At 39.9% G+C, this 16,655-nt stretch overlaps 1 protein-coding gene across 1 annotated transcript; it reads left to right on the top strand.

Moving 5' to 3' along the window:
• The first annotated feature begins 251 nt into the window (after positions 1–251).
• STIL (STIL centriolar assembly protein) lies at positions 252–16,528 on the top strand. Its single transcript, XM_015870540.3, has 16 exons — positions 252–395; positions 536–643; positions 1,683–1,798; positions 1,900–2,087; positions 2,759–3,006; positions 3,752–3,835; positions 3,955–4,041; positions 5,526–5,673; positions 6,772–6,881; positions 7,670–7,784; positions 8,336–9,391; positions 10,071–10,236; positions 10,715–10,940; positions 12,759–12,951; positions 13,545–13,798; positions 15,017–16,528. Exons 1-16 carry the CDS (start codon positions 364–366, stop codon positions 15,834–15,836), a joined length of 3,951 nt encoding a protein of 1,316 aa, XP_015726026.2. The 5' UTR covers positions 252–363; the 3' UTR covers positions 15,837–16,528.
• Positions 16,529–16,655: the final 127 nt, after the last annotated feature.

Raw genomic sequence — 16,655 nt, 5'->3', positions numbered from 1 at the left:
GGCGGCGCCCCATGTTGTCATAGCAACGCCATCTCGCCGGACTGCGCATGCGCGCACTCCGCCCCTTCGGACCGTTTATTAGAATAGGGGCCGTTTTTAAACCGCGCTGGCGGTTGGTTCCCCGGGGTGCGCTCCGATTGGTGGAGAGAGTCACCATGCCGCGCTCCGATTGGCTTGGAGTGAACAGAGGGGGCGGGAGCACGTCTAGTTCTGCCTTGTGATTGGTTGGCTGTGAGGAGCGGGGGGTTTGTGCGAGTGGCGGGAGGTGAAGCGGGGAGCGGAGCGTTCGCCTTTAGCGGGGCGGCCTCAAGGGCCGGGCCGGGGTCACTGCGGTTCGGGTTGGGCCGGTACCGGGTCCAGTACATGGAGCCTGTTGTGCCTGGAGCAGATCCGAGGTAACGACTGGGGGAGGGTCCATCAGCCCGAATTGAGAGCGCCGGGAGTGAGGTGGGGGGGGCTCCGTCCTGAGGTAGCGACTGAGTTAGGCCTGAGGTTTCTAGTGCGTTATTTTCTTCTCTGCCATCTCTTTCCCCAGGCTCGTTCCTGACAGGATGGTCCCTTTCAGTTTCCCCTTGTCCAAATATGCGCTTTGGGACCCTGTTCCCGTGGGTGATGTCGTTGGTTCCCATATTGCCTATTACAGGTAAGGATTTTATGGAATCACACAGAATGACCCGGGTTGGAAGGGACCTCAAGGATCATGTAGTTCCAACCCCCCTGCCTGGCAGGGCCACCAAACATACACCTTTACTAGATCAGGTTGCCCAGGGCCCCGTCCAACCTGGCCTTGAACACCTCCAAGGACGGGGCATCCACAACCTCCCTGGGCAGCCTGTTCCAGGGCCTAACCACTCTCCTAGTGAAGAACTTCCCCCTAACATCCAACCTAAATCTTCCCTCTTTTAACTTAAAACCATTTCCCTGTGTCCTGCTATTGTCAGCCCTTTGCAAGAGTTTACTCCCCTCCTGGGTGTGAGTTCCCTTCAGGTATTGAAAGGCTGCAATGAGGTCACCCCGCAACCTTCTCTTCTCTAGGCTGAACAAACCCAACTCCCTCAGCCTGTCCTCAAACCCTTGCCTATTAGTTATGTAATTCTTTGCCTGACTTACATTCCTACACACTGAGCCCACACTACTGCTCCTGCTATTGGAATCCCCATTAAATACTGTGCTAAAATGAGAGGATGTGGGCTCAAAATTACTTATGCACTGTGGCCTACTCTACTCTTTTGGTTTATGAAACTCCTTGGATGTTCTGTGTTTTGGTCTTAGTGTTTCTAACAGGTGCTAAAATAATTCTCTCCTGGTACTGAAACAGTTCACTTGTTTGTCTCTAGTTCTTGCAATAGTGTTGCCCTTCTGCTCAAAAGCTCTTCTCTCTCCTTGTTTAATCTCCCTGGTAAAGATCTCTAATGTTTGCTTGACTAGCCCAGCAAACAAGTGTTGATGTAATCATACAGTTCTGCTCCAGTTAAAATAGGTTCTTGAATATGGATCATTGGGATGTTGCACAGAATGTAAGATAACATTTAACAGTATTGTACAAGGTACTAACTTTATCGCTTTGCTGTTTAAGGCTTCTTGTTATTTTCAAATGAAAAGATGATTAAAAATCAGGAAGCTGTTGCAATAAGACGCATTGAAGGTAATTTGGATCTTAAACTTGCTTATTGTCTCTTTAGAAATCCAAAATTGGCTATGATGGAGAAACCCTTGCGACTTGCCTATCGCCACGCTAAGCAGAGCGACAAAAAGTCATTTGCCTGTTTTTTGCTTGGGACTCTCACAGTAGATGAAGGTAACTTTAAATATCAGCTACGCAGACAATAGAGGTTGAATAAGCCTTTATTAAGGAGCCTGAGTTGTTGCTCTTGGACGCTAACGTTATTTCTTTTAAAGATGGGGAAGGCGTAACGTTAACAATAGACCGGTTTGATCCTGGTCGAGAAGTTGCCAGTGGATCGGGCAAGGTTCCAACTGCATCTCTTCCTGGAGACTTCTTGATTACATGTACAGTTAATGTGTGGGGACCTGCTTCCGACAGCGTTATAGTGCACAGTGCTGAAGACATCAGCTTGGCTTTCAAGGTAGGTGGCTGCTGGCTGCTTCAACAAGAAAGAGCAGCTTTTCCTTTGAAATCTATGAGTGAGTTGCAGTGTTTACATGGCAATTCATAAAAGCCATTGCTGGGCAAGTGCCATGCAAGAAAACATGTTAAGTCTCTATAGGCTAATACTTATATCTGGAATACATCTCATCTGGACCCAATGGACAAATAGTCTAGTATATGCACCATAAGTTTCATTAATTATTTGTCTGTAGTTATTGTTGTGATACATGTACAAAAATAGGTATTTTTATTTTATAATACCAGTAATGCTTACTTTACATCTATGTTTTCCTTAGGATGATATATCAACATGTTTTTAAGAAACGTGTACTTTAACTAACAGCTCGCTTTGAGATTCTAGTCACCTGTTATGATCTCATTAATTTTCATACAATTCAAGTAACTTCGGGTTTCTGAACATAATATCTGCATAGTTTAATTTCAAACACATTTTACATTATTATTCATTATGTTTAGTACAGCTGTGTGCTTTGGAAACATGACTTAATGGGTTTCATTTATATAGTACCTACTGCAGTACAAGCTATAATGAATAATTTGAGTTCCCACTATAATAAAAACTAAATTGTAGTAGTAATATGAAGACAAATTCATTCTTTAACTTATTTCTCTATTCCCTACTTCTAGGATCTGCAGGACAGCCTGTGCAGTAAAGACTCATTGGATCTTTCTAAACTGCTCACTGTCAGAGCTCACATTGTTTACACAGAAAACCTGGATAACCTGAACTTTAGTTTTCACTGGGCTTCTGTTACAGCAGCAAATATCTTGGAATACACCCCAGTGAAGCCTGTCCCAATTATTCCCACAGCCCTAGCAAGGAATTTGAACAGCCCTATGAATATTGCACAAGTTCAAGGAACATTTAAGTGTGGGTAAGTAAAGGATAAATGCTCGAGCTCCTTAACTGGTCTGCTGTATGTATTGTACACAACTGGTATGTTGTGTTCCTTAGAAAAGGGAGGTGGAGATTGGAGTGCTTTCCTTTTTAATAAAACACATGACACCTAAAGAACTTAATTTCTAGTACCTAGAAAAATGTAAGACATTATAAACAGGAAACAGGGTCAAGAAACAGGGTCAGCTGGGGCAGGCTGAGGTGTTAACAAAACAACTATAAGCAGCATTCAGTTGTTTAAACGATTTTAGCCCTGGTCCTAAAATGAGCATCAGATAAATGTGAGAAAAGCTTTTTCTTTTAATCGTGTTTATGGAGATGATATTGAGGAATTGTCATTCTGACTGGTAATTGTTTCAATAGGGTGAACAGGGAAATAACTGGGAGCAACTGAATGCTGTTTTAGTTTGGTGAGAGACCTTGTGAATGCATTCCTGAAAGTTATTCTTTAAATCTACTATGCCTTGCCACTAGATTTATTACAACTTGCCCTTCTGGATTCATTGCTAGTAAAAGAATATTAAGCAAGGGTTGTGATTGACAATTCTTTGATGCACAGGGCTCTGGTGACAAGCAGTAGATATAGAAAAAGAATGGTTTTGATCCATTTTTCCCCCCAGCCTATTTTCTTTTGGTACTTTATAAATTTTAATTTGTCTCTTTAGGATTTTTTTTTTTACTTAAAAAAGAAATATTGAAGAAAAAAATCTTTTTTGTTTCAGCTACCTTACTATGGACCAGACACGAAAGCTACTTTTGCTGCTTGAGTCTGATCCAAAGGCATATGCTCTGCCATTAGTTGGTGTGTAAGTATCTGGCTTTGTATAGATAAATACTCTTAGTGATTTAAGAGGTAACTGATGAAATATGTAGTGGAAACCTGGTGATATAATGATCTCTAATTAGATATTTCTTCTTACTTTAGTTGGCTGAGTGGAGTTACTCATATCTATAGTCCTCAAGTCTGGGCCTGTTGCCTGCGATATCTATTCAGTTCTTCAATTCAAGAAAGGCAAGTTACTTTTATCTACAAAACATAAATTACTGGCTACCTATAAATGTGTCCTCCCCAGAAAGCATGACAGCATGTGCTCTGTTCAAGGGTATTTGAGAGTATCTGATTGATGCTGTACAGGAGTTGGGTCTGTCTGTTTTTGTTGTTCTTGGTTTTGACTTATGCCTCACAAATCTTCTGGAAACTAATAATTGTTAGCAAGCTGGGTTAGACAGCCCAAAGACAGAAGAAGGTAAATATTAATATCATCAAGATCACTGCATATTCTTTTTTGTAAGCTTAAATAAGAACTGGCAGAAAACATTTAAACAGAGGTAGGGTTTTAGTTTTCTTTTAGTTTTCTTCTGTTTGATTTTTGGTATGTGGTTTTTCCCTGGCTGTATCTAACCAATTACTTCCTTTAAGTTTTCAATTTCTGTAATACCATTGTGGTATTAGTAAATAATCATTCCTCACTTTCTATTTCTTCTAACCTATAATACTTGCCAAGCTCAGCTTCTACAGAAGCTGCATGTGAGTTCAGATCTTTACGGTTCTAAAATGTTCTCCTAGTAAATAAACCTAAAATATGCTGTATACATAAGGATTTTTTTAATGCTCAATCATACTTGCTTTTCAGTTATTAAATGAAAACACATTTGGTGAACAGATGCTTGTAATTACTGAACAGACTTTTTCCTTAAGCAATTTAAATACACACAGATGCAGATAAGAGCCCAATTAGATGATTAGATTTGTGTAGCCAAGTTAGGTGCTTGACTTTCATTAACTTTCTGTGATTTTTATCCTCCAAGTGAATTAAGTTGATTTGATAAATCAGGCAAAGAGAATTAACTTCTGCAGACTAACTGCTTAATCTGTACGTCATCCATCTTCAACTCTTAAGTTGGGAGAATCATTTTGAAGTTCTGAATGTGCTTTTCAAGCATCTTATTGCTTTCTCTATCACAAGCAGAAATAAAAATAGGAAGAAGTATGAAAGTAGTCATACAATTCTCTGTAAGTGCAGATTGCTTTCTCTATCCTTACTTGGACTTTTGTATTACTGCTGCCTGCTGTAAATTCACTGTTTTCTACCTGTGTAAAAAAAATTAGTATTATTTTTCTTCAGAAATCTGCTTTTAACCTTCATGAGCGTTTTTTGAACGCTGTTGAGTAACAAATATTGTTTTCATAATGTTCTCTTCTATGCAATTACTGAAGTCCTTCAGTAATTCGAAGCACTAAGTGATCCCAAAGGAGCTAGAAAGCAGAAAAATTATTCCCACCGTTTCTGTGCTTTGCTTTGATTCTTACATATGGCTTCAGTCACAAATCTCTCTGCTCTACCTATAAATAGCTCCGTGCTACTCAGAATGCAGCAAGTGACCAATCTGATAAGTTGTGTGATAACTTGTCCAATATACTGAGAAGCTAATGGCCTTCTTCCTGTTTTTGTTTTTTTTTTTTCTCTTTAAGATGTGGGTTTTTTTCTATTTTAGGGTTTTCTCAGAATCTGGGAGTTTTCTTGTTGTGCTTTATTCATTGACACACAAAGAACCGGAGTTTTATGAATGTGATCCTTGCAGAGGGCAGACTGAATTAGGGTTCCAGCTCTTAACTTGCAACGAGACAGTGCACCTCTTTAAAGTAAGTGGCTTAATTACTGACTGCATCACAGTAGTTAAAAATAAAAATAATGTTAGCTTAAATATTTAAAGGAGGCAAATAACGTGACTCAAATGAAACTGCAGTGTTTAAAAATGACAGATATTTAATGTTACTTATTTCTGTTTTGGCAATGTTTTAATTGTAAGTTAAGCATGTATCAAAGTGAGAAAGAACCTCTAAAGTCAGCACTTGCTGACTTTACTAGTAGTATTTAAGAATCTGCTTTGTAAAATGCAGTGCTTAGTAGTGCTCATTCTTTTAAAGTGACCTTTTGCCTTTATGAGCAGAGATTATTTCCTATAGCATTCATTAATCTGGTGTGCTGTGTACATGCTGAAAACTTCTGTCAGCTGCTATGGGTGATGCATAGTTGTATTTGCTTTCTGAAGATCAAAGCCTGGCTAGTTATACTTTGTTTAGAATTGAATGCAAAATGACATTCAGTGGTTGGGAACTTGCAGAGCTCTTGCTGTGCTTCAGTAACAAAGCAGGAGGAATTTTATCTCTGGACAGGGTAACTTTCTGAAAGAATTTAATACAGTACCTCAGAATTACTCAAAGGGCTTGAGGACAGCCTAGAAAATCTGTTCCTTAAATGTTTTCCTGGGAAAATGCAGAACCTGAAGTTGAACATTTGAAGAAAAGCACAGGGTAATGTGACCTGTGCTATTATGCTCTGTTCTTTCTTAAGAAAAAGCTTTATGAAGGCAGTGAAGCCTTTAGTAACTGAGCCTTCCTTCTGCTGTTCCCAGCTGTGTGTGAATCAGTATAGGAACAGTTGCCGTTTCCTATGATGAGGAAGGCTTATGAAAGACCATCTAAGCAGTTACAACAAGGAAGCATCTGCTTATGGCTATAATTAGGCCAACTAGTTTACAGTGTAGCAAGAGGAACAGTGTTGAGCAGGAAAGGAAGCCTGCCTACTTGTAGTGGTGAAAGAATTGAGAACTGCAAGAAAAGAACAAGCAACAAATAATCAGTTACAAACTTCCTTGAAACTATTTCTTTGGGAGCAGTATCTTGGTTATCAGAAGTTGACACTGGCATGCTTCATGAGTACAAAAAATCTCATTTCAGAACGTTGAACCTTCAGACAAGAGCCCTATCCAGTTTGTGTTGAGTGCAGAGAAACAAAATGCAGAAACAGAGTTCTTCAACAGAATCTGCAAGAAACTTCCTATTAAAAGGTAAATCTTCCGGATGTCATTTATGCACAAAAATCAAATATCTATTGAATCCTGTTTTCTTCTGTGTAGGCTGCTAGGCTAGCTCTGACTGCAGTGGTGATTTTGCATGAAAATCTGAATGGGCTTGTGCTTATTTTTAGAGTTCACATTGAAGCAACATGGTCAAACCTTATCTCTGTTGCTAGAGAAAGTACTAGTAATTCTACTCTTGATACTGATGGTTGTAATTAGTACATCAGATGTTTCTGATGAGGCTTCTTTACTGATGGAGCTTGAAGTCCTTTGGCTCCAGTCTTTGAAATGTACTTACACTGGTAAAAATTTGTTTTCTTCTGACCTTTCAGAGCTGAGACTTGGATAAGTTGAAACTTAGGGATTTTGGGGAACCTGTATTATCCATCAACTTTTTATCTAGGGCTGAAAGATGGCCTTTATTGTCTTTATTCTTTAAACAATGTCACTATCTTTACTTTAGCACTTTCCATCTTCCTAACAAAAATCAATGCTTCTTTGTTAGAATGGCTCTTGAAAGATGTCTATGTATGGGGATGTGGAGAGAAGAGTATTAGTGTGTTTATTACTCCAAAATGGCATTTGTTTCCATTGTTTGGTCTTAGAGCTGTTTGCCATATGAACTTTCTGGCTAACCAGGGAGATGTATAACTGCTGATTACTGAAAGAAAGTATGCTGATATTTCACTGTAGACTGCACAGTGAAAGATGTGAAGGATGTTACTGCTGCCCAATCTGACGAGCAGAAGTTTTTAGTTTGACTGATGTTGTTTTAGCCCTCCTCATGGTTGTTCACCCGGTAAGCTGTCAGCAAGTGATCATGACTCTGGTGTAGAAGATGAAGATTTATCCCCAAGGCCAATTCCAAGTCCTCACCCAGTGAGTCAACAGGTAACTAAGTAAATAATGTCTCTAGGCTTCTCAGATCTTAGAATATGTGATAACTGAAGCAGCAAAGCTAATTGTAAGGGGACGAGAGCTTCTTTCTCAAAATACAACAGAAACAGAACTGAAGTTGGACTAAGAGTCCCAGCTCCTGTCTCTAGTCAGCTGCTTTTGTGCTGAGATTATAGGCACTTTAATTCCTGCATATGCTAGCGTTTGGGAGAAGATTATCTGCTAGTTTATCTTGGTGGGTTTGTTTGTTTTTACTGAAGCACATGAAAATATAAAGGAATAATACCTGTGACAGTGTATTTGATAATCCACAAGGGTAGTGCTGGGTCTAAGAATGGTAAGAGGGGACATGTAGCCTTGCACTAAGCTGAGAAGGCTTTTGTTGGGTAGATAAAGCTATTAAGTACTCCATATGGAGGCAGTACTTTAAATGCAGTTTTGAGTGGAAACAATATCTTGTACAAATACTAGGAAATTCTGCTTGTGAAATGCAGAAGGGTGATATTTTAGAGAAAACTTTAACTTGGTTATGTAATTACCTTCAGGTTACTAAGATCTTTCCATCAGTTCCTGAACTGTCCCTTGTTTTGGATGGGAGCTTCGTGGAATCAGGACAATTGCCTAAGCCTGCAGGGACCTCAAATTCTAAAAGTCTTCCTCAAGCACTACATCAATCTGTTAAAAAGAAATGCTACTTAGAATCTGTGTATTACCCCACCCAGTGCTCTGAAGACAAACAAAACTTTTCTGCTAATATGGGAGATCCTTCTTTGAAGCAATTACCAAACCACTTAAGCCAGAAAACTCCAACTTTGAGGTCTTCCAGGGGAAAGCAGACTCTAGTACAGCAACAGTTGAACTGTAAGAAGTCTTGTCCACAGTCAAGAAAAAGTTCTGGATCATCTTCTCCTTCAACCCCTTGTAGTGGGCCTTCACCAGATACATCCGTGCATCAACCCAGAAGGCCACCACAAAGGCCTGTGGTAAATCCTGAGGGAGCTGCACAGCAGGGAGAGCCCCTGGTTAGAAATACCTCGGTATCCAACACCAGGCAGCTTCCTGCTGTTACACAGCCAGTCCTCTACAACTCCTCTACTTTTTCACTGCAGAGCTGCAGGAAACCACCTGAACTGCAGGTGCCAGTTCATGTTTCGCCTTGCTGTCCAGCCAGTGCATGCAACCGTCAGTTCCCTGCTTCAGTCCAATATAATTCAATAAACTCATGGCAAGGGATTGGTGAAATGAACCCCAAACACGGAACAGAAGTCCAATCAGAGATCGTTCAACAGAACCCATGTGCAATGTTCCATCAGAATGCCATTTGTCCAAATATTTGCTGCAATTATATAACAAGTAGCCCTATAAGTATGGGATATCATAGCAAAATGGGGAGCTGTTCTCTTGAAAATAGCTTGTCACCTGGAATAAGACTGCCTTCAAGTGCAAACCCCTCCAGTCCTCAGTGCTGTGGTGCTCACTCACCTTGTTGGCACACACCTGCTTCTACAGCAGGATCAGATAATGGGATGATGGGATTATCTCCAGACGCTTACCGGGTTCTTACAGAACAAGACAGACAACTCAAATTACTTCAAGCTCAGGTTTGTTGAAATGCCTTCTTTCTCCACTGCCCCCTTAGTGACTGTTTTGATACTTCCTTGTCAAAGGAATAAACCAAACATTTAGCATCACAAGGAAGAGAAAGCCTATCATACCTAGTCCAGTCTGGGGATGGAATTAGCTCTGCTAATTGATGTAGCTCGAAACAAACTTTTTTGATTCTTCCCTAGTTAAAGTTTATGGAATTATAACAATAAATGTAATGTGAAGATTTCTCTTTCAGCAGACTGTTCTATAATGCAAACTGATATGCCTCTTATATAGTTGCATTTCAGTGTTTAAAAGAAGAAAAAGGAAATTACTGTTTGTCAGTATATGCAGACTAGAGACTGGAATTAATGTAAACATACAGGTGAAGTACAGAGCATTCTCATGAGTTATTTTGTCCATCTCCAAGTCTGCAGCTTCTTAAACTGTTGAGGTTCTTGCTTAAAATTCAGTTATTTGCACCAGGTCTGCAGGATTGTGCCAGCGTGCACAAAACCTCTTATTTGGTAGCTCTGTCATCATGCACTGCTGAGAATGGAATGTTATAAGACTTCTGTGGCAGTGCATCCTGGATTTGAGTCCAGATCTCAAAGGATGCAAACTTAATTAGCTTCTGCCTATTATGCTTTATATTTCACTGTACCAATTACACCATTCTGATAACCATTACAGATCCAACGCTTATTGGAAGCACAGGCTCACCAGGCTCGTTCCTCTGAAGCAGCCACAACTAGCAGTGCTCTGCAGCCTGAGAAGCAAGGGGAACCTGTCACTATGGAAACACAGTCCTCACCAGGCTTACCCGTGAGGGAAAGCGTGAGCATTGCTGTGAGCACAGGTAGAATGTCGTTGCTTAAGAAAAAGCAGTCATCACTTTATGAATGTATCAGTGACTTTGGTTGTACAGAGAGGAAATGTACTGCAGAAATGCTGAATGTTCACAAACATGCACCTCAGTACCAACACCAGCTGAGTTCTGAGTGTTATTTGTGAGTTTAGGCTGCAATGGTAGCAATCTCCATCACTGGAAGAGTTATTTTTCCTGATAGCTTTAGCAATATCTTGTGTTTTTAATTGTTTAAAAAATAAACAGCCACTTATTTAATGCACTACTTTGAAAAGAAATAGCTACTACCTTATCTGATTATCTTAAATACATTTATTGTGAGCATACTTCTTAAAGTAGCACTCAGTGTTTTTGCAGCTCTTGGTGGGAGAAAAAATGAATGCAAGCAATTAATTCCTCTAGCTTTACAATGCCAAAGGGTCTCAAAAGATACCAATAGCTTTCCTAAATGGTTAAATTTCTCTTCTAGGTGCTAGCTTATTTTGGAATACATCCTCAGAAAAACAGGATGACACTGTACCACAGGGAAAGAAAGAGGATGCAGAGATTTCCAAGGAAGATATAAGCATTTCGATTAGTGCTGAACAAGATGCAAGTAACACCAGTATTGCTTCTTCCTTAAAAGTTGTTGACATGCCCAGCTTTGTAGACAGTATTCGTCTTGTGGAAGAAGGAACTCAGCAGAATACTCTCCAGTAAGTAACTAGAAATAGCTGGCGTTCGCATAAGCTGAACTGCCTTTTTTCCTCAGGAATTATAAATAATCACCTGACTTCAGTTATGTTCTTCCCCTTTGTTTTTTGATTATGCTTTGAATTGTGCTGCTTGCCAAAACGCAGCTGTCTTTAGAGCTGGCATTTATCAGTCAGGCACATTTAGCTACTTACCTATCAGCAGCAGCTGATGGCAGAAGCCTTTAATTTGGAAAAGCATGTACAGTGCTGGCAGCATTCCCTTTCTCACCTGAACTTCTGAGCAGAAAAGGGGACACTGCTGTAGCTACTTGTTTTCCTTTGCAGCATTCCAAACCTTTTCAGTTCTTGAAGGGTTTAAGACAAAAAGTTTCTGGTTATATGACTGCCCTCTGAATTCCTCTACACCTAATTACATTGTGTCTGCAGGTGCCAACTTTGCTGTTACCTCACTGTTTTATGGTCAGATTCCTCATGTTGTAGTAACTAATCTGTCTAATTTGGGAAGAAACTTCAAAAAGATTTAGTTATCTACTGCATCAATGTTATTTTCATGTATGGAATAGCTCAACAATTTGGTATTTAATGCTCAGGGAATATTAGTTTATCTAAAAAAAAACACAAAGAAGGTGAAATATCCTTCCAGTTAGATTAGGTTTATAAAAATATTGGGAAAGATGGATTATAATTAAGGTAGGATTTAAATATTCATAGCCCTTGATTACAATTTTATCTACAAACATATATGGTTACCATAAGTGTTACTGATAAAAACAAGCCTTTTGAATGTCGTACTTTAAAGAAATGCAGTCTTATGATTCTCTTCAATTTGGATTCATAAACTTGTGAAACAGTTGTGCAAGTGTCTTATAATGAGAACATGCAGCATTGCTCAGATTCCTCTGAAGAGGAAGGAGACACTTTTGGGAATGATGAATAATTGTTAATATAGCAGTAACTGATAACCTACATTGACTATCTAGCATGTCACATGATTTGAATCTTATCACTTTCAACACAGGCAATTGATCAGTTGGGTTCTGAAATTCTCTTATCTTACACTTGTCTCTTGAGGAGGGACTGGAAGGGGAAGGAGGGTCGCTTAACAATCTCTTTGGGATGATGGTACTATTGATGTATCTGATCTCAGAAGGTTTAAGAGATGCAAATGCCAGCTGGGGAGTGAGGATGTGTTGCCACTCATTCTAGAATATCTATCCCAGGGTTTTCAAATAAAAAAGGTAAATTAGGATTTTTCTTTCACAGTTGTTAGGGAGAAATATTTCAGCTATAGGTTTGTTTTCAATTCATTCATATTCTGTGTGTGCTGAGTATGTACGCTCTTGTAACAGTGTCTTTGAGAAGTTCTTATGTGGGCTTTAAACTACCCCAGCGATTTTGTAACCAGTTATTTGCTTTGGTTTAAAATAAATAAAGTCATGCTCAGAATGTGTAGAAAACACATTACTCCTAAAGTGCCTGTGAAAATACTGAAGACTGGTAGAGCTTTTAATGGGGCATTTAATCTGCTTTGAGGTTAAGTGTCATCATCGTGTTTTGACTAATCCAGAGAAGCCAATGCAATATTTTGGAAGAACAATGAGGCTTTTTATAATGCTACTCTGGAAGCTGCTGCTTCAGTCCTCAAAAGGCTCCTTGCTGCAGTCGCTTTCTTTCAAAGTCTTAGGCAGAAAACAAATCAAGGAGTGCTAGATTCTATTTCCAGTACTTTATCTTCTCTTCTGGTGCTTCACCATAGGACACCAGGAGTGATATCTTGTCCTTAAGGAAACATCTAGTTATGTCAATGGTCTCTTTCAGAACTGGAAATGTCCCCCATGCAATTGCTCACAGCTCATCCTTAGAGGAAAGTGCCAGCGTGTGTTTACAGGAAGAACCAACAGAGGGAGCCAGCAACCACATGGTGGCAACAAGTGAGCAAAGCCTGGAGCCAGCCATGTCCTTGCAGCCCCGGCATCCATCAGAAGATCAGAAACTTTACCAGGATTTGCTGGTAATTAATTTAAATTTGCTATTCTATACTGCACGGAAACAGCAACAACACACTGCTGAAGTCACCATGTGGTATTAGTATTACAGAAAACCACGTGCAATTTTCAAGTTCATATGTTATATGCTATGGAAAAGCTCTGAGTTTTCAGGCCTTCCCTTTGAGTTTTAGATGACCATTTTTTACTTCACTCTTCTGTGCATATACGGAGCACCATCTACTGCCAAATTAATTATGTAGTTAAAAGTTGATGTCAGTAGATAGCTTTCTTCAGTTAGAACCCTTTGGAATATCACTGTACTTTACCTTCAAACCCCTTAAAGGATGGAGGCTTTAATTTGGTACTTTGTTACGTTTAAACTGAGAACAAGTGCTTACAGACAACTTGAAATGTGTGATAATCCAGTGTTTTTCTATTCTTCTTGATAGTATCTAAGCTGAATATCAGTCTGGTGTATTTCACAGAGTAAGCTGTTAGCTCAGCTAGTTATACACTGCAAAATAATTGCTTGAAACTGAAACAATTGTTCTATGGCAGCTCCTACATATGGTTTTGATAATGTGGGCTCTTACCTGCTCCCTTTATTTTCTTCTAGGGCCAAGTGAACCATCTCTTAAAGTCTGCAGAAGAACGAGATCACTTTCCTGTGAAAGCAGGATTTGTTAATGATAATGGTGCAAAGTATCAAAGTATTGATGACAGAACAGAAAGGGATTCGGGGACTGACACAGAAGTGGTGGATAAAGAGAGTGTGATTAATGCTACACTCAAACAGTTGAGAAGTCTTGGAGCGACAATCGAATCACCCAGCAGAATGAAGAGAAATGCACACAAAGTGGACAATGCCAGGTAAAATACTGACTGTTTTGAGCAGATCCTGCCACAAATGGAGATCAACTTAGTGAGCGAGGAAGGGGCTGTATTTGCTCAGAGTGGGGATTATTTGGCAGCTTGATCTGCATTTCCTACACAAAGATGAAACGTTAGCTCATGCTATGGGTATTTCAGATAGGTGTGAGAGCTCTGTAAGCAAACTCAATTTAATGCAACAGAAGTAGCTCTAGCCATTAGAGCATCTGGTGATTCTTAAGTATTGTGTGTGTAAGCACACAATTCCTTAGGAAAAAAATGCTTGAGTAGTTTGTCCTCTGGGCTATGTCAGAGTATTCCAGAGAGACACCCTTCAAGCCTGTGAGGCTGGACATTAAGCAGCAATCATTAGATATTTTTATCACAACCTCTTAACCCACATCTTGCATTTCACCAATATAAGTGAAACTGTTATCGTAACTTTCACATATATTGAAAATGGGTTCTGTCCTAATCACTTTAGATTGCGAATGCTTTGAATTGAAGTAGAAGGAGGCTGTAGTGGCTGGGTAGAGAAAGGGCCTTAGTGAAATGAGCAAACAAAAGAACAGAAGTAGAATTGAGCAGAATAGTGTGAGTCTTCAGCTATCTATCAAAAGCCATTTCTAGTTGTACAGTTTAAGCTCTTTTCTCCCCACTTCACTTTAAGTTCGTCAGATGCTTTTACACATACAAGTGAACATGCCTCTTACTGAAGGATGTCTTCAAAAACTAAAACCTTGGCAGTGGGAAAGATGAAGTGTCCTTGATATCTCTATTAGGTTTGCATCTTCTATTGAAATACAAGTTTGGAATTAGATGCCAGCACCCAGAGCCCGAGGCTCAGAGGTGTGTAACTTCTCATCTAGCAATGAGAGTTGGCCAACAGCTCGAATCAGCTGTGAGCAACCAGCTCTGAAATCTGCTGGAGGTTGGTTCTTCTCAATAGCAGCGCTGTGGTTAGCATTGAATCAGAAGGGGATATCATCGGTTTCCCGAGATATTGTTTGAATGCTATCAGTGTGACCTGCTGCAGAGATGCTCTTTAGTATATGCAGAACGTCTGGTCTTGGCACTGAGCAGTCTGAGCTGTAATATCCAGAAAGGAGGAGAAATCAATACAATGAACAAAATAATTTATCAGATTATTCTTTGAAATGCATACTTCATACTTCTTTCCCTGTAAACCTAAACTGATTTTCTGATGCTTTATTTCAGCATATTAGCATGCATAAATCCTGAAGCTGTGGTTCCCGGACTGAATTACATGTCATTTGCCAACGTCAGCATGTGTGGCTTAACACCTAATGTAGTTGATCTGAGCATGGAAGCAAATGCTATAGCACTCAAGTATCTCAGTGAAAATCAGTTATCTAGGCTTTCTCTCAGCCGCTCTGGCCAAAATCCTCCCACTGAGTTCTGTTTCCAAGACCTCTTGCATTCAAATGTGGAAAAGAGCATGGTGGGTCTTAGCTTGATTTCACCCAACAATATGTCGTTTGCAACCAAGAAGTACATGAAACGGTACGGACTGATACAGGGAGGGGACAGCAGTGAAGATGAAGAGGAACTGCATGTTCAAGATGGCAATTATGGCACTGTCGAAAGTGAAAGCAAGAACTTCACCCCTCTGTTGGATGGCTTAAACCACAGGACTGAATTATCCAAAAGAACTGATGGAGGAGCTCCCATTCATCTGAAAAGTCCCAGCGGAGAGTTGAGTGCTAACGCTCTTCCACCAGAATTGAACAGCCCTATATTAAGAAACATTACAAATGAGTTTTTGCTTCCCAGAGCGGAACAAGCGAATGAAAACTCAGTTCAGATTTTAAAGGATTTAAAGTCAAAGCACAAATTGTTACCTGGGAAGGTTGAATTCACTGAACAACCTGGCAGGAAAGGTGGAAGAGAGATTCAGGTGTTCGCTGGCAATTTACATGCTCCAGCCCTTGGAACATTGAGCCAGTCAAACAGTGTGAATTCTGTTGGCACCATTCTTGATGTGAAACAACTCAGGCAGTTGCCAAAGCTGTTCTGAGCATCTCCCGAGATAACTGGCAGATACTGTTTCAGATCTAAAAAGGGACCCCTTTGTAAAAGACTACAGGAAACCAAGGATTACGTTATCTTTTATGAGGTCACTTTATTGTAGCAACATAAAACCTGCAAAGCTGAGCTTTTGATTTGGGTTGGTAACAGCCACTTGTAGGTGTCTGCATCAGCACTACTCAGCATGGAAGTACATTTGCACTTTTGTTTACAGTTAAACCTAATTTTGAAGTATCTGAAAGGTGAATCAACTTGAACCCAAAATGTCCTCATTGCTTTGCTGTAATATTGTTTTTTACATGCTTTTTAATTGAGCTTTTATTAAACAGTGGGTTTTACTTGCTTGTGCCAACTGTGAAACCATAGATCCTGTGTAGCATAGCAGGGCTAATGGAACTAAAGCACTGATTTCCAGAAGCTTTAAGTGTTTGGATTGCTGTGTGGGGTTGTGTTGGGTGGGAAGGGCCATGGAATCATGGCTTTAATGTGCATAAAATGCCTTTGATTTCAGGCAAGATGGCAGACGTACCAGCCCGTATCATGAAATCTTATGAGGAAATTGGACAAAGTAGCACTTTTATCGTTTTTGTGGTTATTTTTCTGGGTGTTTTCTATTTATTAAAATATACACGTTGCTTATAGAGATCCAAGTTTTCATTAAAAAAAAACAAACAAAAAAAACTACCTTTGGTTGTTTGTGGTCTTTATGTAAGAACTTGCCCATTCCCATTCATTGTATAGCATGGCAAACAGGGTCACAGCAGTTCCAGTCTTGGGTGGTGGGATAAGCAAAAATAAGGGGGAAAAA

This window comes from Coturnix japonica, chromosome 11 (genome assembly GCF_054131305.1).
Source record: "Coturnix japonica strain WE chromosome 11, WE-NBRP24, whole genome shotgun sequence".
In the NCBI taxonomy this organism is placed as follows: domain Eukaryota; kingdom Metazoa; phylum Chordata; class Aves; order Galliformes; family Phasianidae; genus Coturnix; species Coturnix japonica.
Note: the sequence above shows the minus strand (reverse complement) of the source record. Positions and strands in the feature narration are given on the sequence as shown.

Bases quoted from the DNA above. Each gene is read 5' to 3' on its own strand.
- STIL (XM_015870540.3), top strand. From the start codon at position 364: ATGGAGCCTGTTGTGCCTGGAGCAGATCCGAG. The intron at 2,088-2,758 runs GTAGGTGGCTGC...CCCTACTTCTAG, and splicing joins ACATCAGCTTGGCTTTCAAG to GATCTGCAGGACAGCCTGTG. The intron at 9,392-10,070 runs GTTTGTTGAAAT...TAACCATTACAG, and splicing joins TCAAATTACTTCAAGCTCAG to ATCCAACGCTTATTGGAAGC.